This window comes from Salmo trutta, chromosome 16 (genome assembly GCF_901001165.1).
Source record: "Salmo trutta chromosome 16, fSalTru1.1, whole genome shotgun sequence".
Lineage (NCBI taxonomy): Eukaryota > Metazoa > Chordata > Actinopteri > Salmoniformes > Salmonidae > Salmo > Salmo trutta.
In genome coordinates, this window is record NC_042972.1 from 32,648,270 (window position 1) to 32,671,490 (window position 23,221).

A 23,221-nucleotide genomic window follows, 5' to 3' on the forward strand; every position below is an offset into this window, starting at 1 on the left:
GCTTTGAGAGAGGTCTATGGGCAGATGTCAGAGGTGAGCATACCAGTCCTATGCAGGTGGGCTGTCCCTCCTGGACCTCACACTCCGAGTGACAGGGCATACACTCGCCCTTCGGACTTGTAAACTCACGCCCCTTCCTGGAGAAAAGCAGAGATTGAGATTGAAAAGTAGGTTAAACACATAGTCACGTACACACATTGAGACATACTGACAAATCTACATTATAATAAAAATGCATTGTTTTGAATGAGTACTGACCCGGTGAGAAATCTGCACTGATTGACACAGGTTCCCCCCCGGCTGTAGTTCTTACAGGATAGACACTGGTCCGGCCCAGGACCCCAACACCCCTCCGACGAACACAGAGGGTCACACACGTGCCCCTCCGCAACTACACACACACACAAAAAATATGCAAAAAAAACTATTAGTAATTCACTAGTGTACCCGCAAAACAATTAAATTTACTTAATGATTTTGAAGACTTCACCCAATCTCTCTCCTCTATCCCCCGTCTCACCACATTGGCTCTGGGGTCGGTTGTCCTTGACGTCGATGTTCTTCTGGTGGCGCTGTGGGCGGGAGCTACTACTGAAGTGGCGTGTCCAGTTGACGGTGTGCTGGTAGCATAACTTCCTGTTTCCTGTGATGTAGACGCCGCCGTCATTGATGCTCTGCAGTGAGCGCAGCCCCAGGTAGGTCAGTGACGGGATACGCATTACCAGCAGGGCGTAGCCCCTGAAGAAGAGGGAGGAGGGAAGAACGCAGGAGGAGGAAGAGGAGCAAGGTAGAGGGATAGGGTGATGACAGAAAGAGGGAGAGCCAAGAGAGAGAGAACCATTAAGGTGGAGGGAATGGAGGATATTTCAGAAAAAAATATGTACAAATGTATATTGGTGCTGGGAACATGAATCAAGTCAGGACAGAGAAGTAAATGAATCCCGCATATGGCATTGCTGCTCCCAAACATGAATTAATTGTCTACATGTAGACAGAAAATGTGTGTGTTGTTATTATGTAGGGAATTCATATGCTATTGTGGTAGAGACTCCTAATACCCAATGTGGTCATCAGTGGAGACTGCTCACGGGAGGAAGGGGAGGCCATCCTCCTCAGTGAATTTCATAAACATTTAAAATGTAAAACATTAAAAAAGTTAAGATAAAACTATAGTAAATAAAATGACATGTCACCAAATAACAGGTTAAAACACACAATTTTGAAAAGAAGGCCTATAGTAGCCTCAACAGCACTCTGTAGAGTAGCACCATGGTGTTGCCGTAGGACAGCTAGCTTCCGTCCTCCTCTGGGTACATTGACTTCAATACAAAACCTAGGAGGCTCATGGTTCTCTCCCCCTTCCATAGACTTACACAGTAATTATGACAACTTCCGGAAGACGTCCTCAAACCTATCAGACCTCTTGCAGCATGAACCGACATGTTGTCTACCCAATCAAAGGATCAGAGAATGAATCTAGTACTGAAAGCATAAACTACAGCTAGCTAGCACTGCAGTGTATAAAATGTGGTGAGTAGAGACAGAAAGACAATAGTTGAACAGTTTTGAACAAATTACTTTCTTCCAAAATGAAGGAGAAGCAAGAGAGCAATAGAGAGAGAGAGAGAGAGAGAGAGTCATTTTTTTCACTTTCAGTTTCACTTACTTAGCTAGCAAATGCAGCTAGCTAGTTTAGCCTACTGAAACACCCTGCTCAAACAGAGGGATGCTATGTTAGCTAGCTGGCTATGACTTTCCCACACAACATTGGAGCTCTTCCAAGTCAAGTTAAGCTTTTGGTTTTACTAATTTATTGCCACCAGGGCTTGCCGGTGTAACTGCTTACTGACTGTACACTAACTTTACTGTATGATTTTAGCGGGTTTACTAACACGTTAGTTATTTTAGCTATGCTGACTATGACGTTACTTTAGTTTATGGTGACAACGATGTGGGCTGTTTGTAGAGGTTTGGCTTGGAAAGGTTTTTTCGCCTGGTCGCATACAGATGATTTGTTGTGCATTGAAGTCCACAAGCAAAGGGAAGAGCAGGAATACAATGTGGCTGTTATGAGAATGAACTCTGTTACGCGTGATCAGGGGTGTAATCATTCTGTAGATTCTGTTGAAAAACGTTTCTTAAACGTAAGCAAACGGAACATAACGGGGATAAACATACCTAAATTTGTCCAATAGAAACTCTCGTTTGCAGCTGTTGGACTAATGATCACAGCCTATATCAGCTAGATGCAGGCAAGAGTGTGTAAGGCGATATTGAATGTCACTGTCTGTCACCTCAAATTTGTCTCTCGACCTGTGTGCACCTACGTTGTGAACTTTCATTCATAGGCTAGGATGTAGCAACCTCATGATGGGTATATGGAAAATTAGAGGATCATGTAGTAGCCTACTCCTATCACTGTTACATTGAACTGGGTGAATGGAATATGAATGAGAGTCATCCAATATGCTGTAATAGAAATAAGGCCATGCTCATGAAAAGAAAATCGTCCTCCCTCATCCACTGGTGGTCATAAGGTATGATCAAGTTCAGAATACAATCATGAGGATTATACCTCAACCTACACTAAAATCTCCCACCCACCACCAGCTGAGACACTTCTGATACAGTTCAAGACAACTCGTAACCAATTCAGAGGATTTTTGTTTTGTTTAGCATTGTCTGAGTATGATGTTGTTTTATCAGTTCACACAGTATCAGGAAGATTAGTAGTCAGGTAGATTAGTAAAACAACTGTCACACACACTACTGGACTTTTTAGAGTGCCCTCCGCTGATGGAACAAACGAGAGAGAGAGAGAGAGAGAGAGAGAGAGAGAGAGAGAGAGAGAGAGAGAGAGAGAGGAGAGAGAGAGAGAGAAGGGGATGAGAAATGGGGTGAAAGGGGATGAGAGATAAAATGGTGACAAGACACACAAGACACAACAGGTTAGTCTATGCATGCATGTCTACAATGCAGTTAAGCACAGATGGAGATGGGTTCAGTGGACACATACTGTAGAAAGTGAAAGAGATATTTCTTAAGTGCAGAGAGACAAAGACACAAGTCTAATGTCAGAGAGTGAGAAAGACAGAGATAGATGGTCACCTGTAGAGGGTTCTTCCTTGTATGGTTGCCAAGTTAGAGAACACCGACAGGTCAGTCAGAGTTTCAGGCCACGACTGGATACTCAGAACGTCTAGCAACCGCAGAAAGTGTTAAAACACAGAACACCTTCCAAACACAAATATATATCGCTCACACTGCTGCCACTAAACAGACACATGCATTTGAAACTTCAACACACACATATATACACACACACACACACACCTGTGATCTCTCTCACAGTTCTGAAGATCTTCAGTTTCTCTGGGTCCAAAGCTGTGATGTTGTTGTAGGGATCACTGTGTATAGAAGATCATCCAACAGAACAAGTGAGGTCCATTGAAAAGTGAACACAAGTTGACATTACTGTGCCATTTTGAATATGTATACAGTACCAGTCAAAAGTTTGGACACACCAACTCATTCCAAGGTTTTTCTTTATTTTTACTATTTTCTACATTGTAGAATAATACTGAAGACATCAAAACTATGAAATAACACATATGGAATCATGTAGTAACCAAAAAAGTGTTAAACAAATGAAAATATATTTTATATTTGAGATTTTTCAAAGTAGCCACCCTTTGTCTTAATGACAGCTGTGCACACTCTTGGCATTCTCTCAACCAGCTTCACCTGGAATGCTTTTCCAACATTCTTGAAGGAGTTCCCACATATGCTGAGCACTTGTTGGCTGCTTTTCCTTCACTCTGCGGTCCAACTCATCCCAAACCATCTCAATTGGGTTGAGGTCGGGTGGTTTTGGAGGCCCGGTCATCTGATGCAGCACTCCATCACTCTCCTTCTTGGTCAAATAACCCTTACACAGCATGGAGGTGTGTTGGGTCATTGTCCTGTTGAAAAACAAATGATAGTCCCACTAAGCCCAAACCAGACGGGATGGCATATCGCTGCAGAATGCTGTGGTAGCCATGCTAGTTAAGTGTGCCTTTAATTCTAAATAAATCACTGACAGTGTCACCAGCAAAGCACCCCCACAGTATCACACATCGTTATCCATGCTTCACGGTGAGAACCACACATGCGGATATCATCCATTCAGCTACTCTGCATCTCACAAAGACCTGGCGGTTGGAACCAAAAATCTCAAATTTGAACTCAGTCTCTCAGATTTTCACCCACCTAATGTCCATTGCTCGTGTTTCTTTGACCAAGCAAGTCTCTTCTTATTATTGGTGTCCTTTAGTAGTGGTTTCTTTGCAGCAATTTGACCATGAAGGCCTGATTCACGCAGTCTCCTCTGAACAGTTGATGCTGAGATGTGTCTGTTACTTGCACTCAGTGAAGCATTTATTTGGGCTGCAATTTCTGAGGCTGGTAACTAATGAACTTATCCTCTGCAGGTATTCCTTTCCTGTGGGGGTTCTCATGAGAGCCAGTTTCATCATAGCGCTTGATGGTTTTTGCAACTGCACTTAAAGAAACTTTCAAAGTTCTTCACATTTTCAGCATTGACTGACCTTCATGTCTTAAAGTAATGATGCACTGTCATTTTTTCTTTACTTATTTGAGTTGTTCTTGCCATAACATGGACTTGGTCTTTTACCAAATAGGGCTATCTTCTGTATTACCACCCCTACCTTGTCACAACACAACTGATGGCACCGGAGGGGATGGCTCCCGTTTTATTGGCTGTTAACCAACTGTGTAATTATTATTTTTTCCCCGTGTTGTTTGTAAGTTATTTTGTACATAATGTTGCTGCCACCTTACCTTCTCTTATGACAGAAAATTGTTCTGATGTCCAGAAACTGCGATTACTCACCTCGAATTGGACGAAGAATTATTCTTTAATGAGTCGGACGGGAAGGATATACTCCAAACGCCCTCATCCCCGTCATTCGCTGGAGAAAGAAACTGAGATTTTGCGGAAAGAGATTGGGGTGCGACGAGTGGCTAATCTGCCTTTGCCATCCGTACTGCTAGCCAACGTTCAATCGCTGGAAAATCATTGGGATGAACTGAAAGCACGTATATCCTACCAACGGGACATAAAAAACTGTAATATCTGACGTAGGTTATACAGTCTATCGGTAGGATAGAACAGCAGCCTCTAGTAACACACGGGGTGTGGACCTATGCATATTTGTAAACAAAAGCTGGTGCGCGATATCTAAGAAAGTCTCAAGGTTTTGCACGCCTGATGTAGAGTATGTCATGATGAGCTGTAGACCACACCTTCTACCTAGAGAGTTTTCATCTGTATTTTTCGTAGCTGTCTACATACCACCACAGACTGATGCTGGCACTAAAACCGCACTCAATGAGCTGTATATGTCACACCCTGATCTGTTTCATCTGTCCTTGTGATTGTCTCCACCCCCCTCCAGGTGTCGCCCATCTTCCCCATTATCCTCTGTGCATTTATACCTGTGTTCTCTCTTGGTCTGTTGCCAGTTCGTCTTGTTTGTCAAGTCAATCAGCGTTTTTCTCAGCTCCTGCTTTTCCCCATTCTCTCTTTTTCTCGCCCTCCTGGTTTTGACCCTTGCCTGTCCGGACTCTGAGCCCGCCTGCTTGACCACTCTGCCTGCCCCTGACCCTGCTTGCCGTCCTGTACCTTTGCCCCTACTCTGGATTACCAACCTCTGCCTGACCTGAGCCTGCCTGCCGTTCTGTACCTTTGCCCCACCACTCTGGATTATCGACCCCTGCCTGCCTTGACCTGTTGTTTGCCTGCCCCTGTTGCTGTAATAAACATTTTTACTTCAACACAGTCTGAATTTGTGTACTTACCTGAAAAGTTGTAGTATACCGCCATAAGCAAACAGGAAAACACTCATCCAGAGGTGGCGCACCTAGTGGCCAGGGACTTTAATGCAGTGAAACTTAAATCAGTTTTACCTAACTTCTATCAGCATGTTAAATGTGCAACTAGAGGGAAAACAACTCATGACCACCTTTACTCCACACACAGAGTGCAAAGCTCTCCCTCGCCCTCTATTCGGCAAATCTGACCACAAATCTATCCTCCTGATTCCTGCTTTCAAGCAAAAATGAAAGCAGGAAGCACCAGGGACTCGGTCTTTAAAAAACTGGTCAAATGAAGCAGATGCTAAACTACAGGACTGTTTTGCGGAGTACACCACATCAGTCACTGGCTTCAGTAAGTGCATCGATGACGTCATCCCCACAGTGACTGTAAGTACATATCCGAATCAGAAGCCATGGCTTATAGGCAACATTCGCACGAGCTAAAGGGTAGAGCTGCCGCTTTCAAGGAGCGGGACTCTAACCCGGAAGCTTATAAGAAATCCCGTTATGCCCTCTGACGAACCATCAAACAGGCAAAGCGTCAATACAGGACTAAGATTGAATCATACTACACCAGCTCCGACGCTTTTCGGACGTGGCAGGGCTTGCAAACTATTACAGACTACAAAGGGAAGCACAGCCAAGAGCTGCCCAGTGATACGAGTCTACCAGATGAGCTGAATAACATGAATGAGAGCATCAGTTGTTCCAGACGACTGTGTGATCACGCTCTCCGCAGCCGATGTGAGTAAGACCTTTAACCTCTTCGCTATAGGGGGCAGTATTTTCACGGCCGAATGAAAAATATACCCAAATTAAACGGCCTACTTCTCGGACCCAGAGTCAAATATTTGCATATTATTCATAGATTTGGATAGAAAACACTCTGAAGTTTCTAAAACTGTTTGAATGGTGTCTGTGAGTATAACAGAACTCATATGGCCGGTAAAAACCTGAGAAGATTCCAAGCAGGAAGTGGCCTGTCTGCGAATTTGTAGTTCTTCTTTCTAGTCCCTTTCAAAACTACAGTATATGTGGGGTTACGTAGCACTTTCTAAGGCTTCCATTGGCTCTCTAAAGCCTTCAGAAAGCGGATTGAGGCGTCTGTTGTCTCTGGGCAGAGTATAGTAGCACAGTTTGTCAGTGGTCTGCCTGGTGACTAAGAGATTGGATGTGCGCGGTCCCGTGACCATGCTGTTTTTTCTTTTCCTCTTTGAATGAATACACTATTGTCCGGTTGGAATATTATCGCTATTTTACGAGAAAAATACCATAAAAATTGATTTTAAACAGCGTTTGACATGCTTCTAAGTACGGTAAAGGAACATTTAAAAAAAAAATTGTCTTGATATGCGCTCGCGCGTTACCCTTTGGATAGTGACCTGAACGCACAAACAAAACGGAGGTATTTGGACATAACTATGGATTATTTGGAACAAAAACAACATTTCTTGTGGAAGTAGCAGTCCTGGAAGTGCATTCTGACGAAGATCAGCAAAGGTAATACAATTTTTCTAATAGTAATTCTGAGTTTAGTGTGCCCCAAAGTTGGCAGGTGTCAAAATAGCTAGCCGTGATGGCTGAGCTATGTACTCAGAATATTGCAAAATGTGCTTTCGCCGAAAAGCTATTTTAAAATCTGACATAGCGATTGCATAAAGGAGTTCTGTATCTATAATTCTTAAAATAATTGTTATGTATTTTGTCAACGTTTATGATGAGTAATTTAGTAAATTCACCGGAAGTTTTGGGTGGGAATGCATGTTCTGAACATCACATGCCAATGTAAAAAGCTGTTTTTGGATATAAATATGAACTTGATTGAACAAAACATGCATGTATTGTATAACATAATGTCCTAGGAGTGTCATCTGATGAAGATCAAAGGTTAGTGCTTCATTTAGCTGTGTTTTGGGTTTGTGACATATATGCTTGCTTGGAAAATGGCTGTGTGATTGTTTTTGGCTATGTACTCTCCTAACATAATCTAATGTTTTGCTTTTGCTGTAAAGCCTTTTTGAAATCGGACAATGTGGTTAGATTAATGAGAGTCTTGTCTTTAAAATGGTGTAAAATAGTCGTATGTTTGAAAAATTGAAATTATTGCATTTGAGGGTTTTGTATTTCGCGCCACGTTCTTCCATTGGATATTGGCGAGGCGTTCCGCTAGCGGAACATCTAGATGCAACATTAAACAGGTCAACATTCACAAGACAGCAGGGCCAGACGGATTACCAGGACGCGTACCCCGAGCATGCGCTGACCAACTGGCAAGTGTCTTCACTGACATTTTCATCCTCTCCCTGTCTGAGTCTGTAATACCAACATGTTTCAAGTAGACCACCATAGTCCCTGTGCCCAAGAAAACGAAGGTAACCTGCCTAAATGACTACCGACCCGTAGTACTCACGCCGGTAGCCATGAAGTGCTTTGAAAGGCTGCTCATGGCTCACAGCAACACCATTATCCCAGAAACCCTAGACCCACTCTAATTTGCATACCACCCAAACAGATCCACAGATGATGCAATCTCTATTGCACTCCACACTGCCCTTTCACACCTGGACAAAAGGAACACCTATGTGAGAAAGCTATTCATTGACCACAGCTTAGCGTTCAACACCATAGTGCCCTCAAAACTCATCACTAAGCTAAGGACCCTGGGACTAAACACCTCACTCTGCAACTGGATCGTGGACTTCCTGACGGGCCCCCCCAGGTGGTAAGGGTAGGTAACAAGACATCCGCCATGCTGATTCTGAACATGTGGGCCCCTCAGGGGTATGTGCTCAGTCCCCTCCTGTACTCAATATTCACTCATGACTGCACGGCCAGGCACAATTCCAACACGATCATTAAGTTTGCAGATGACACAACAGTGGTAGGCCTGATCACCGACAATGATGAGACAGCCTATAGGGGAGGAGGTCAGAGGCCTGACCGTGTGGTGCAAGGACAACAACCTCTCCCTAAATATGATCCAGACAAAAGAGATGATTGTGTACTACAGGAAAAGGAGGACCGAACACATCCCCATTATCATCGACGGGGCTGTAGTGGAGCAGGTTGAGAGCTTCAAGTTCCTTGACGTCCACATCACCAACAAACGAACATGGTCCAAGCACACCAAGACAGTCGTGAAGAGGGCATGACAAAACCTATTCCCCCTCAGGAGACTGAAATGATTTGGCATGGGTCCTCAGATCCTCAAAAGGTTTTACAGCTGCACCATCGAGAGCATTCTGATGGAATGTATCACTGCCTGGTATGGCAACTGCTCGGCCTCCAACCGCAAGGCACTACAGAGGGTAGTGCGTATGGCCCAGTACATCACAGGGGCCAAGCTTCCTGCCATCCAAGATCTCTATACCAGGCGATGTCAGAGGAAGGCCCTAAAAATTGTCAAAGACTCCAGCCACCTTAGTCATAGACTTTTCTCTTTGCTACCGCACGGCAAGCAGTACAGGAGCACCAAGTCTAGGTCCAAGAAGCTTCTAAACAGCTTCTACCCCCAAGCCATAAGACTCCTGAACATTAATCAAATGGCTACCCAGGCTATTTGCATTGCCCCCACCCTCTTCTACGCTGCTGCTACTTTCGGTTATTATCTATACATAGTCACTTTAATAACTTTACCTACATGTACAGATTACCTCAGTTACCTCGACACCGGTGTCCCTGCACATTGACTCTGTACCTGTACCCCCTGTATATAGCCCCACTATTGTTATTTACTGCTGCTCTTTAATTATTTGTTATTCTTCGGGAATTTTCTTAAAACTGTATTGCTGGTTAAGGGCTTGTAAGTAAGCATTTCACTGTGCGGTCCACACCTGTTGTATTCGGTGCATGTGACACAATTTGATTTGATTTTGATTTGATTGCCTCAAACGCATGAAGAAGGAAAGAAATTCCACAAATGAACTTTTAACAAGGCACACCTGTTAATTGAAATGCATTCCAGGTGACTACCTCATGAAGTTGGTTGAGAGAATGCCAAGAGTGTGCAAAGCTGTCATCAAGGCAAAGGGTGGCTACTTTGAAGAATCTAAAATCGAACATATATTATGATTTGTTTAACACTTTTTTGGTTACTACATGATTCCATATGTGTTATTTCATAGTTTTGATGTCTTCACTATTATTCTACAATGTAGAAAATAGTAAAAAAATTAAGAAAAACCCTTGAATGAGTAGATTTACTGGTACTTAACTTTTTACTGGTACTGTATATATTTCAGTATTTTGTATGTTTATTGGATAGAAAGAGCTAGAGCTGAAAGGTAGGAGAAAGAGTGCTGTAAAAACATTGGGCCAGATTGGAACCTATGCTGGTAGCAATACATCGTACAGGTTCTCCAGAGGCAGCTAGACTACCCCAAGCCATGCCATTTTGATGGAATATTGCTGCTGTCACTCACCCTTTAATCCCGGTGACCAGGAAGTGCAGGCTACCCTGGATCTTGGTGCAGTTGATGAAACTGTCAATGTTCTGAGAGTCCACTGTCTGTCTGGAGGCTGTGCCTGTTCCTTGACAAGCTAGAGATTTGAGGAGAGGAGAGGAGAGGAGAGGAGAAGAGAGGAGAGAAAATAATTAATAAAGCCAAAGTTTCACAACATGAGTCATAAGGGCATGTTGCTGGAGTAGAAGACTCTCTATAAAGCAATGATAGTTGAAGGGTGTATATGTGGGCACCGGACAGCCGGGTACCTTTGGGACAGAGGCCTCCACAAGGCTCACACCTCTTCACTCCTTTCTTCTCCATCTCCGTCTTATAAGAAGGGCAGCTGCTCACACACGAGCTCCCGTCCACCACAAAATGAGCTGAGGAGGAATGTAATGTGAGAGAGAAAGAGTGGGGCAGAGGGACAGGTAAAGGGAGAAAACCAAATCATTAAAATCCACAGGGAAATCCACAGGAAGATTGGACCATGCTAGAAAATTGATAGATTGAATGAGGACAATGAGTGAGACATGATGGTCATGGTTATGGCCAGGAGTTGACCAATGAGGGGAAGTGGGTAGAGCATGCTGTGTGTGGACTCACTGGGGCACTGGGCCACACAGATGGAACTGTACTGGTACTTGGCGCTGGGGTTGGGCTCCAGTTTGAAGGTGTGCTTGTTGTAGATGAGGGTCTGGGGACACTGGGGCACACAGGAGCCTGAGTTGTTGAAGTTACGGCAGGCCTGGATAGAGAAAATACACAGTTATATGATACTGTATGCATTGCTTAGTAGTATAGTTTTAACCCATTAATTTCTATGCAATGACTATCAGAACTACTTTTAAGACTTCTTTGCGGTGGGTTTGTGTGTATAGCAAACTCACAAAGCAGTCGGTGTCCAGGGGTCCGGTGCAACCTCCTGCACACTCCATATGACAGCACTCACTAGGACTCCTCCCAAAGCAGCGGCCATTACACTGAGGGGCACACACTGTCTTCGTCACTGGGGGGGTAGGGGGGAGGGGGGCAGAGAGAGAGAGATAGAGAGTACTTTGAGCCAAGCAAACTGACTGAGCTGGGTTGTAGGACATTACATCAGAGCGAAGCTATCTAGTGTTGTCAGAAAATGAGAGCCAGGGGTCAAAAGTGACTCACAGCTCTGGCAGGTGTCATTCCTGGGCCCCCAACATGGACCTCCGCATGCCTCATCACATGGCTCTGAAAAACATGTCAGAAATGTTAGAAAACATAAAAGCTACATCACACAAAACCAAAGAAGAAGGCCAGCCTCCCGGAGTTGCCTCTTCACTGTTGAGACTGGTGTTTTACGGGTACAATTTGATGAAGCTGCCAGTTGAGGACTTGTGAGGCATCTGTTTCTCAAACTAGACACTCTAATGTACTTGTCCTCTTGCTCAGTTGTGCACCGGGGCCTCCCACTCCTCTTTCTATTCTGGTTAGAGTCAGTTTGCGTTGTTCTGTGAAGGGAGTAGTACACAGCGTTGTACCAGATCTTCAGTTCTTGGCAATTTCTTGCATGGAATAGCCTTCCTTTCTCAGAACAAGAATAGACTGATGAGTTTCAGAAGAAAGTTCATTGTTTCTGGCCATTTTGAGCCTGTAATCGAACCCACAAATGCTGATGCTACAGATACTCAACTAGTCTGAAGAAGGCCAGTTTTATTGCTTCTTTAATCAGAACAACAGTTTTCAGCTGTGCTAACATAATTGCAAAAGGGTTTTCTAACGATCAATTAGCCTTTTAAAATGATAAACTTGGATTAGCTAACACGACGTGCTATTGGAACACAGGAGTGATGGTTGCTGATAATGGGCCTCTGCACGCCTACGTAGATATTCCATAAAACAATCTGCCGTTTCCAGCTACAATAGTCATTTACAACATTAACAATGTCTACACTGTATTTCTGATCAATTTGATGTTATTTTAATGAACAAAAAAATTTGCTTTTCTTTCAAAAACAATGACATTTCTAAGTGACCCCAAACTTTTGAAAGGTAGTGTATATAGTAGCAGTCCTAGCACTAATCTGAATACATATCATTTCTGTGAGTACTACCATCTACCTCCTGCTATACTCACGTTCAGGCCCGTTCTCGTTGATGATGACTTCAGAGTCTCCATCCTTCACTATGTCCAGCCAGTTCACCTGAGGGGTGTAGCTCAGGAACTTATTCTGAATGATCTGCACCCCTCCCTCCAGTATCTCTGTGGAACACACACACACACACACACAAAGGAAGACGCACAATTAGTTTAACAGGCCAGAACACGTTGGTGACTAACCAAATCAAAACGGGCACAAATTTGTATTTTTCTATCCCCAGTGCCTCCTCTCATCTCTCATGCTACAGTTGGGAATTGAAATTTGAATTTCATTGCACTTCCTGAATTGACTGGAATTGACCCCAATCCTGCTACTGAAGTTCGTATGGTAGTTGGCATGTGGACCATGATAACCATGTTGCTGTTCATGATGATGATGTGTATCACTTAAAGACTTATCTTCATCACAATGATCATTTTTTGTGTGTGTGTTTTTGTGTGTGTGTGTGTGTGTGTGTGTGTGTGTGTGTGTGTGTGTGTGTGTGTGTGTGTGTGTGTGTGTGTGTGTGTGTGTGTGTGTTTGTGTGTGTGTGTGTGTGTGTGTGTACCTGTGAGGTGTGTGAGGCCCAGCTCCTTCAGTCCGTGTTGGCCGTCCTTTTGGTAGTTGACGAGGACAGCCAGAGCAAAGCGATCCTCGTACAGAGTGGTGCCTCTTATGACACGGAGCTGGTCCAGCGGCAGCCGGCTGAACTGGTTAATGGCTATGAGGATGTAGCCCGTCACTTCTCTAATAGACTACGGGGGAGGAGAGGTCAGGGAAGAAGGAAAGAGGAAAAGAGAAAGAGTAAAGAAAAAGGTGTTACTGTAGACGGAAACAGGATACGGATATGTTCCTCATTGTTGATCTTGGAGAGCTGCAGTGTGAGCAGGCATTTGTCACCTGACTCAATTGAATCAACTACACATCAAGACCTGGATTTGCTCAATCAGGTGTGTGAGAACTGGGCTGGGGAAAAAAGCCTGCATGCAAATATCCCTCTCGTATGCAGAGTAAAGAACATTTATGTAGCGCAGTGGTTCCCAAACCTTTTATAGTCCCGTACCCCTTCAAACATTCAACCTCCAGCTGCGTACCCCCTCTAGCACCAGGGTCAGCGCACTCTCATATGTTGTTTTTTGCCATCATTGTAAGCCTGCCACACACACACTATACGATACATTTATTAAACATAAGAATGAGTGGGAGTTTTTGTCACAATCCGGCTCGTAGGAAGTGACAAAGAGCTCTTATAGGACCAAGGCACAAATAATATTGTAATAATAATCAATAATTTTGCTCTTTATTTAGCCATCTTACATATAAAACCTTATTTGTTCATCAACAACTGTGAATAACTCACCACAGGTTAATGAGAAGGGGGTGCTAGAAAGGATGCACATAACTCTGCAATGTTGGGTTGTATTGGAGAGAGTCTCAGTCTTAAATCATTTTCCACACACAGTCTGTGCCTGTATTTAGTTTTCATGCTAGTGAAGGCCAAGAATCCATTCTCACATAGGTATGTGGTTGCAAAGGGCATCAGTGTCTTAACAGCGCAATTTGCCAAGGCAAGAAACTCTGAGCGCAGCCCTATCCATAAATCTAGCAGTGACTTCAGATGAAATACAATTTTCACAGAACCGCTTGTTGCAATTTCGATGAGGCTCTCTTGTTCAGATATCGGTAAGTGGACTGGAGGCAGGGCATGAAAGGGATAATGAATCCAGTTGTTTGTGTCGTCCGTTTCGGGAAAGTACCTGCGTAACTCACTCAGGTGCTTTGCTATATCACATTTGACATTGTCCGTAAGCTTGAGTTCATTTGCACACAAAAAATCATACAGTGATGGAAAGACCTGTGTGATGTCCTTGTTAATGCAGACAGAAAAGAGCTCCAACTTCTTAATCATAGCCTCAATTTTGTCCCGCACATTGAATATAGTTACAGAGTGTCCCTGTAATCCTAGATTCAGATCATTCAGGCGAGAAAAAACATCACCCAGATAGGCCAGTCGTGTGAGAAACTCATCATCATGCAAGCGGGTAGACAAGTTAAAATTATGGTCAGTAAGAAAACTTTTAGCTCGTTTCTCAATTTAAAAAAAAAAACATGTCAATTCTTTGCCACTTGATAACCAGGCACTTCTGTATGTTGTAAAAGCGTTACATGGTCGCTGTCGATATCATTGCATAATGCAGAAAATACACAAGAGTTCAGGGGCCTTGCTTTAACAAAGTTAACCATTTTCACTGTAGTGTCCAAAACATCTTTCAAGCTGTCATGCATTCCTTTGGCAGCAAGAGCCTCTCGGTGGATGCTGCAGTGTACCCAAGTGGTGTCGGGAGCAACTGCTTGCACGCGCTTTACCACTCCACTATGTCTCCCTGTCATGGCTTTTGCGCCATCAGTATAGATACCAACACATCTTGACCACCAAAGTCCATTTGATGTCACAAAGCTGTCCAGTACCTTAAAAACATCCCCTCATGTTGTCCTGGTTTCCAGTGGTTTGCAGAAGAAGATGTCTTCCTTAATTTACCCAGAGGTGAAAGAAAAGCACACCTATTTAGGCGAGGTGCTGGCTAGCAGAGTAGAACACTTAAAAATTAAAGAAGAGCCGCACACTCTAGGAGCTCAGATGCAATAATTTAATAACCTAATAACCAACGTTTCGACAGACAAGCTGTATTCATCAGGGTATAATTCCTTAATTGACCCCCCATAAACGTAACGGACATATACTAGGAGCTGTGCCAGGACCGCCACGTCTGTTGAATCATCCAGCTGTAACACATATAATTCACTGGCTTGTATGTGAAGCAGTAATTGTTTCAAAACATCTCCTGCCATGTCACTGATGCTCGTGAAACAGTGTTGTTTGATGGAGGCATTGTCTGTATAGTTTTTTGGCCTTCTCCCCCAGCATTGTCCCAGCCATATCCGCGGCAACAAGAAGAATTAAGTCCTCTACAATAGTATGGGGCTTGCCTGTCCTAGCCACTCGGTAGCTCACCATATAAGATGCTTCTAGCCCCTTCTTATTAATGGTATCTGTTGCTTTTATACATGTCTTACTACTCGAAAGTCTTTATTCTCTCTCAAAAAACTAATGTGGCTTATTTTTTCAATTGTCATGTTTCGTTTCTAAATGTCTGCGCAAGAGTGAAGGTTTCCCACGAGAGAGTAACGGTTAATGTGATTGGATGTTAATTATTTGACTAGGCTACCTGTATTTGACATTGTGTTGTTATTTCGCTGAACACTAGAAGGTTTAATTTTATTTTTGGTAGTGAAACGAGGCTACTCGGGCGAGAAAAAAACCTCACCCAAATGTATAGCCCCGTTGGAAAATATAAATGTACTGTTTGAAAATGTGAAGAATTGTTTTTATTTTTTTATATATATTTTTTAAAATGTGAATCACATTTTTATTTCGCGTATCCCCGACGGCATTGCGTACACGTGCCCCAGTTTGGGAATACCTGATGTAGCGGATCATGTACTGCATGGTAGCCTGACATCTTAATTCTAAAATTCAACAACTTTGACTATAACATCACAACAGCCCTCTTATTCTCTCACTCATCAATTGTTTCCATGACAGCCGTAACATTAGCTAACTACAGTACAGATGTGGGATCTTAATTTGATCACCCTGTTGCAGGAGAACTTTCCTGAAATGCAGGACATGTAAAACTTATAGTGTATTTGAGGTTTAAAAAGGCTTTTGAATGTATCAACTCCTACAAAAAAATGTCCATTAATTATAATCCACATAATATTTCACATTTCCTGTTGGAGCAGGATACTTTTCCTGCTGTACCAAACTGGCTAAAATTAAGATCCTACACCTGTGCCATGACAGTTAAACTAGTTACAGGCAGAGCCATATACAGTATATGGCTCTGTTTACGGATAACTAACTGGTTTTCATGGCTTTGTGTTAAGTTACCATGGCTGTGTGATCAGTTACCATGGCCGCGCAACAGTGCTAAAGGTTTCAACAGGGTAATGTAAGAGGACTCATTGTGTACAGGAGACAGTGACATCATCCACAAGAGACACACAATGATACAATCTCTGTGTTGTTCTCTGTGCCCCAGAGGGAAGTGTGGCCTGGCATGTCTGATTGTGTTTAGTGTTGGCATTATATATATATAGACTTCTATGGACTGGAGTAGATTATACATACTCCTGATGCAACACACACACACACACACACACACACACACACACACACACACACACACACACACACACACACACACACACACACACACACACACACACACACACACACACACACACACACACACACACACACATATAAACACCTGTTGCCATTCATCCACCTGTTCATCCCCTCACCTGTAGAAAGGTGAAGTCCCTCCAGTGTTCCATCATGGTGATCTCCAGGTTACCCATGACGATCTCACAGCCACTGTACATCTCCTTCATTAGCGTGTACTGCGTCTGTGAACTTCCTGTCACGCTTAGTGCATTTTGGGTGCCGGAGCATATCACTGGGGGAAAGATGGGTAAAGACAGTTCTTCAGTTTTAAGGACTTAAATTCAAAACTCTAGCCTATGTTGTTGTTGTTGTTGTACTGATGCATTTTGTGTAGTTTTGATGTAACACATCAGGTCACAACTTACATTCAAACTCTGACTATGACTAATACATGTTAGTGCTAGGAATAATAAATAACTTGTTCACGCTCCCTTCTCATTCCCTTTAGGCTAGTGCTACATATAATACAGTGACTGACTGTCTCTGGGGCAGACCTACAAGTCCTTGTTTATTGTGGACTGTAGGAGTCCAGTCCTTTTCCCTTTCAACGTCATTGGAACTGAGACTGTTTTGCTAATCAAATCTTAGCCAGATGTCCAAAGAGAGAGAGAGAAAAAGTGAAAGAGGGAGAGAGGAAGGAAGAGAGGCTAACTCTGGATAATAACATGCGTTTATTTAATTGTACAGTGAGGGAAAAAAGTATTTGATCCCCTGCTGATTTTGTACATTTGCCCACTGACAAAGAAATGATCAGTCTATAATTTTAATGGTAGGTTTATTTGAACAGTGAGAGACAGAATAACAACAACAAAAAATCCAGAAAAACTCATGTCAAAAATGTTATAAAATGATTTGCATTTTAATGAGGGAAATAAGTATTTGACCCCCTCTCAATCAGAAAGATTTCTGGCTCCCAGGTGTCTTTTATACAGGTAAAGGGAGTGCTCCTAATCTCAGCTTGTTACCTGTATAAAAGACACCTGTCCACAGAAGCAATCAATCAATAAGATTCCAAACTCTCCACCATGGCCAAGACCAAAGAGCTCTCCAAGGATTTCAGGGACAAGATTGTAGACCTACACAAGGCTGGAATGGGCTACAAGACCATCGCCAAGCAGCTTGGTGAGAAGGTGACAACAGTTAGTGCGATTATTCGGAAGAAACACAAAAGAACTGCAAGATCTCACCTCATGGAGTTGCAATGATCATGAGAACGGTGAGGAATCAGCCCAGAACTACACGGGAGGATCTTGTCAATGATCTCAAGGCAGCTGGGACCATAGTCACCAAGAAAACAATTGGTAACACACTACGCCGTGAAGGACTGAAATCCTGCAGCGCCCGCAAGGTCCCCCTGCTCAAGAAAGCACATATACATGCCCGTCTGAAGTTTGCCAATGAACATCTGAATGATTCAGAGGACAACTGGGTGAAAGTGTTGTGGTCAGATGAGACCAAAATGGAGCTCTTTGGCATCAACTCAACTCGCCGTGTTTGGAGGAGGAGGAATGCTGCCTATGACCCCAAGAACACCATCCCCACCATCAAACATGGAGGTGGAAACATTATGCTTTGGGGGTGTTGTTCTGCTAAGGAGACAGGACAACTTCACCGCATCAAAGGGATGATGGACGGGGCCATGTACCGTAAAATCTTGGGTGAGAACCTCCTTCACTCAGCCAGGGCATTGAAAATGGGTCGTGGATGGGTATTCCAGCATGACAATGACCCAAAACACACGGCCAAGGCAACAAAGGAGTGGCTCAAGAAGAAGCACATTAAGGTCCTGGAGTGGCCTAGCCAGTCTCCAGACCTTAATCCCATAGAAAATCTGTGGAGGGAGCTGAAGGTTCGAGTTGCCAAACGTCAGCCTCGAAACCTTAATGACTTGGAGAAGATCTGCAAAGAGGAGTGGGACAAAATCCCTCCTGAGATGTGTGCAAACCTGGTGGCCAACTACAAGAAACGTCTGACCTCTGTGATTGCCAACAAGGGTTTTGCCACCAAGTACTAAGTCATGTTTTGCAGAGGGGTCAAATACTTATTTCCCTTATTAAAATGCAAATCATTTTAGAACATTTTTGACATGCGTTTTTCTGGATTTTTTTGTTGTTATTCTGTCTCTCACTGTTCAAATAAACCTACCATTAAAATTATAGACTGATCATTTCTTTGTCCGTGGGAAAACGTACAAAATCAGCAGGGGATCAATTACTTTTTTCCCTCACTGTAGTTGCTGTTGCTGTTCCATTAATATTTTTCTGTATATATCAGTAAGTTATTTATTCACAGATTCACAGATAGATATGTCTCTAAGAACAAGATATACTGTGTTGGGTTTGATGGGACATTGACCTTTAACTAACTAGAGGTACTGTAAATAGACCATGTTGTCAAGTTAATTTGCTATTTTTACATGTTGTCTATGTGCTGTGTTCCTGTGCTCTCACAATTATCTGAAATAAATGTTCAGCATTAAATCTGGAGACTGTGAGTCACACAGACATGAGCTAGGAGAGTGTTAACAAGTACTAGTTAATTCGCTTCACACAGGAAATAACAATCAGTAAAAGCTAGCAGGTGATTCTGGAGAGAGTAGCATAGTGTGTGATAACAGTCCAATGAGCAGGCCCAGACATCATAAAGCAGAGATAGTAGACACTTTATTGTGTTTGTGAAGGAGAGAGAGAGAGAGCGAGAGAGAGACGAAGGACAGGGGTTAAAATAGTGTTAGGTTCAGAGTGAAATTATAGTTTCTTAAGGCTCATCACAATATTTCCCTGTGAATGGATGTTAGAGACAGAGAGGGGGGGGGGGGGGGTCACAGGTGCTGACTCTAGTCTGAGGAATGTGAACACACACAGAGCCAGACAGTGTACACTGACTCTACCTTGTTAGAGGGTCAAGGGACATTCCTGAACACTAACTTAGCAGCGTGCTACATTAGACCAGTGCTCTTCTATCCTGGTCCTGGACACCCACAGGGTTGCACATTTTTGCTATAGCCCTGCATTTGCATACATGTGCAACCTGCATTGTGAGGTTGCATGAGAGTAATAAACATGTAAAAAAACAAGGATCAGAAATTCTTATATAATGAATCACCAACTAGATCCAAGGTGTACAAGTTACAGTCAAGCACAGTGTACTGTAGGAGTTCTGTTCAGCTCAAATTGGATCATGGACTTTGTGCAATGTATACACATTTGGTCATTGGAAACCCATTAGACTGTAATTATGTTCTTATGTGTACATTTCCCAATAAGAACCATGTTATCACTACCCCACCTAGGTTAAGCGCTGGGAGAAGCCTGAGCTGGGTGACTGCTATCAGTAGATGGCTTAAAGCTGTTGACACTCAACCAGTTCAATTGCCTGTTGAGAAATAGTCCTGTGCACATGCACATGTACACCCAGGCACACACAATCACGAAAGTATACAATCACCACACAAACACTAATGTGTATGCAAGCACAATAATTGAACACAAAGAAATGAAGAATCCATGTATACCAGGTCATCAGATGAAAAAGAACACACATACAAAATGTTCCATCACAGTAATTGACATTAACACACACACAAATACACAGACAGGCAGAGCAACATACATGTTCAAATATTGTTGCTGGAGAAGTGAAGAATCTGATTGGGCTGAGTAGGTGGGTTTCGCTGGTATTGAGATACTTTCAGTATTTGCAGATGGCAGACAGAGAGAGATGGAGAGGGGTGGAAGAGTTCACAGAAAACTCACACACAGTAACCTAACATGCTTGGAAACATTACTGCCATAGACAGTAACCTAACTTGCTTGGAAACATTACTGCCATAGACAGTAACCTAACACGCTAGAAAACATTACTGCCATAGACAGTAACCTAACACGTTTGAAAACTGCCATAGACAGTAAACAAACACGTTTGAAAACATTACTGCCATAGCCAGTAGCCTAACACTCTAGAAACATTACTCAGTCCTGGATTAGTTTTAGTTGTAATTTTTATTCATGTTTCCAATGTTTCAACACTCAAAAAGTGGAGTGGAAAGAAAAGGGAAGAAAAGAAAGACAAGAAAGAAAAGAGGGAGGAGGAGATAAACACGTTTTATAAAGTGATATAAACGGTGGATGAGGTAAACAGAAACTTGGCTCGGGACACCAAGAGATTACCGCATACCTTAGAGGTCTATTCACTCACATGCCTCACTGAGATGTATGTTTTTTATTGCTTTGGTACTATTTTCACAAGTATATGCTGAATTTTAAAAACTCTTAGTACAAAACTCCCAAACTAGTGACACTTGTAACGCAGCCAGTCTTAAATTAAAAACCTTTCATTGTGCATTGATTTTGTTTGTAAACATCTTTCACCACACAACCATTGATCCAAAATATAAGTTTACTGTGAAATATAATGAGTATGGTATTGATATTGTATTACAGCACTGTACGAGCTAGAAAAACAAGCATTTCGCTACACCTGCTGTAACATCTGCTAATCTTTGTACGCGACCAAAAAACTTTGATTTGTTACATAATAGTCATCATCATAGTAGTACATTCGAGTATATATCATACTTTTTATGTTTGGTATTTTGGAATTTTGGTCCACAGAAAACATGAAACATGACATAATACAGAACATTAATAAACAAGAACAGCTCAAGGACAGAACAACATGAATTAAAAAAAGGCACACGTAGCCTACATATCAATGCATACACATAAACTATCTAGGTCAAATAGGGGAGAGGCGTTGTGCCGTGAGGTGTTGCTGCATCTGTTTTTTGAAACCAGGTTTGCTGTTCATTTGAGCAATAAGAGATGGTAGGGAGTTCCATGCAATAATAGCTCAATAAAAACTGTATGCTTTCTCTAATTTGTTCTGGATTTGTGGACTGGGAAAAGACCTCTGGTGGCATGTCTGGTGGGGTAAGTGTGTGTGTCAGAGCTGTGTGTAAATTGACTATGCAAACAATTTGGAATTTTCAACACATTAATACTTCTTATAAAAAAGAAGAAGCGATGCAGTCAGTCTCTCCTCAACTCTTAGCCAAGAGAGACTGGCATGCATAGTATTTATATTAGCCCTCTGATTACAATGAAGAGCAAGACATGCCGCTCTGTTCTGGGCCAGCTGCAGCTTAACTACGTCTTTTCTTGCAGCCCTCGACCACACGGCTGCACAATAATCAAGATAAAAGAAAACTAGAGCCTGCAGGACTTGCTTTTTTACAGACAGACCTCTCCCTATCTTTACAACCATTGAATCTATGTTTTGACCATGACAGTTCACAATTACATTTTAGTCATAAGCAGACACTCTTCTCCAGAAAGACTTACAGTAGTGAGTGGATACATTTTTGCACTTTACGTTACTGGTACAATCAACGGTAAAACCAAGTAATTTGGTATTCTCAACTTGTTCAACAGCCACACCATTCATTACCAGACACAGCTGAGTTATAAAACTTAGGGAATGATTTGTACCAAATACAATGCTCTTAGTTTTAGAGACGTTCAGGACCAGTTTACTACTGGCCACCCCTTCCAAAACAGACTGCAACTTTTTGTTAAGGGTTTCAGTGACTTCATTAGCCATTGCGTATATGCTGATGCGTATATGGTTGAATCATCAGCATACATAGACACACATGCTTTGTTTTCTGCCAGTGGCAGATCATTGTTAGAGATAGAAAAGAGTAGAGGGCCTAGACAGCTGCCCTGCGGTACACCACACTTTACATTTTTGACATTAGAGAAGCTTCCATTAAAGAAAATCCTCTGTTCTATTAGATAGATAGCTCTGAACTCACGATATGGCAGATGTTGAAAAGCCATAACACATACGTTTTCTCAACAACAGGTTATGGTCAATAATGTCAAAGGCTGCACTGAAATCAAACAGGACAGCTCCCACAATGTTATTATTATCAATTTCTTTCAACCAATCATCGGACATTTGTGTCAGTGCAGTACATGTTGAGTGCCCTTCTCTATAAGCATTCTGAAAGTCTGTTGTATTGTATTTGTATTTGGTCAAACACAATTTTTTCCAACAGTTTGAAACCTTAATGACTTGGAGAAGATCTGCAAAGAGGAGTGGGACAAAATCCCTCCTGAGATGTGTGCAAACCTGGTGGCCAACTACAATAAATGTCTGACCTCTGTGATTGCCAACAAGGGTTTTGCCACCAAGTACTAAGTCATGTTTTGCAGAGAGGTCAAATACTTATTTCCCTCATTAAAATGCAAATAATTTTCTAACATTTTTGACATGCGTTTTTCTTGATTTTTTTGTTGTTATTCTGTCTCTCACTGTTCAAATAAACCAACCATTAAAATGATTGACTGTCAGTGGGCAAACGTACAAAATCAGCAGGGGATAAAATACTTTTTTCCCTCACTGTACATAATTTCTCAATTTGCAGTAATTCAGCCAGTCAGATGTACAGCCAGACTTATTAGCCACTCTTTTTGCCCCATCTCTTTCAA

At 42.5% G+C, this 23,221-nt stretch overlaps 1 protein-coding gene across 3 annotated transcripts in view; it reads right to left on the reverse strand.

Annotated features, from left to right (window-relative positions):
- LOC115150566 (receptor tyrosine-protein kinase erbB-3) overlaps positions 1-23,221 on the reverse strand; it is a 44,937-nt gene that overhangs the window by 18,212 nt on the left and 3,504 nt on the right. For all 3 annotated transcript variants that reach the window (XM_029693998.1, XM_029693999.1, XM_029694000.1), the window contains exons 2-14: positions 16,805-16,959; positions 13,005-13,191; positions 12,433-12,558; positions 11,484-11,546; positions 11,213-11,331; positions 10,929-11,070; positions 10,592-10,705; positions 10,302-10,419; positions 3,334-3,407; positions 3,109-3,199; positions 521-738; positions 259-391; positions 44-137 (exon numbers count right to left, since the gene is read on the reverse strand). In XM_029693998.1, coding sequence (XP_029549858.1) covers positions 44-137; positions 259-391; positions 521-738; positions 3,109-3,199; positions 3,334-3,407; positions 10,302-10,419; positions 10,592-10,705; positions 10,929-11,070; positions 11,213-11,331; positions 11,484-11,546; positions 12,433-12,558; positions 13,005-13,191; positions 16,805-16,959 — 1,634 coding nt within the window. The remainder of the gene's footprint in view (positions 1-43; positions 138-258; positions 392-520; positions 739-3,108; positions 3,200-3,333; positions 3,408-10,301; positions 10,420-10,591; positions 10,706-10,928; positions 11,071-11,212; positions 11,332-11,483; positions 11,547-12,432; positions 12,559-13,004; positions 13,192-16,804; positions 16,960-23,221) is intronic.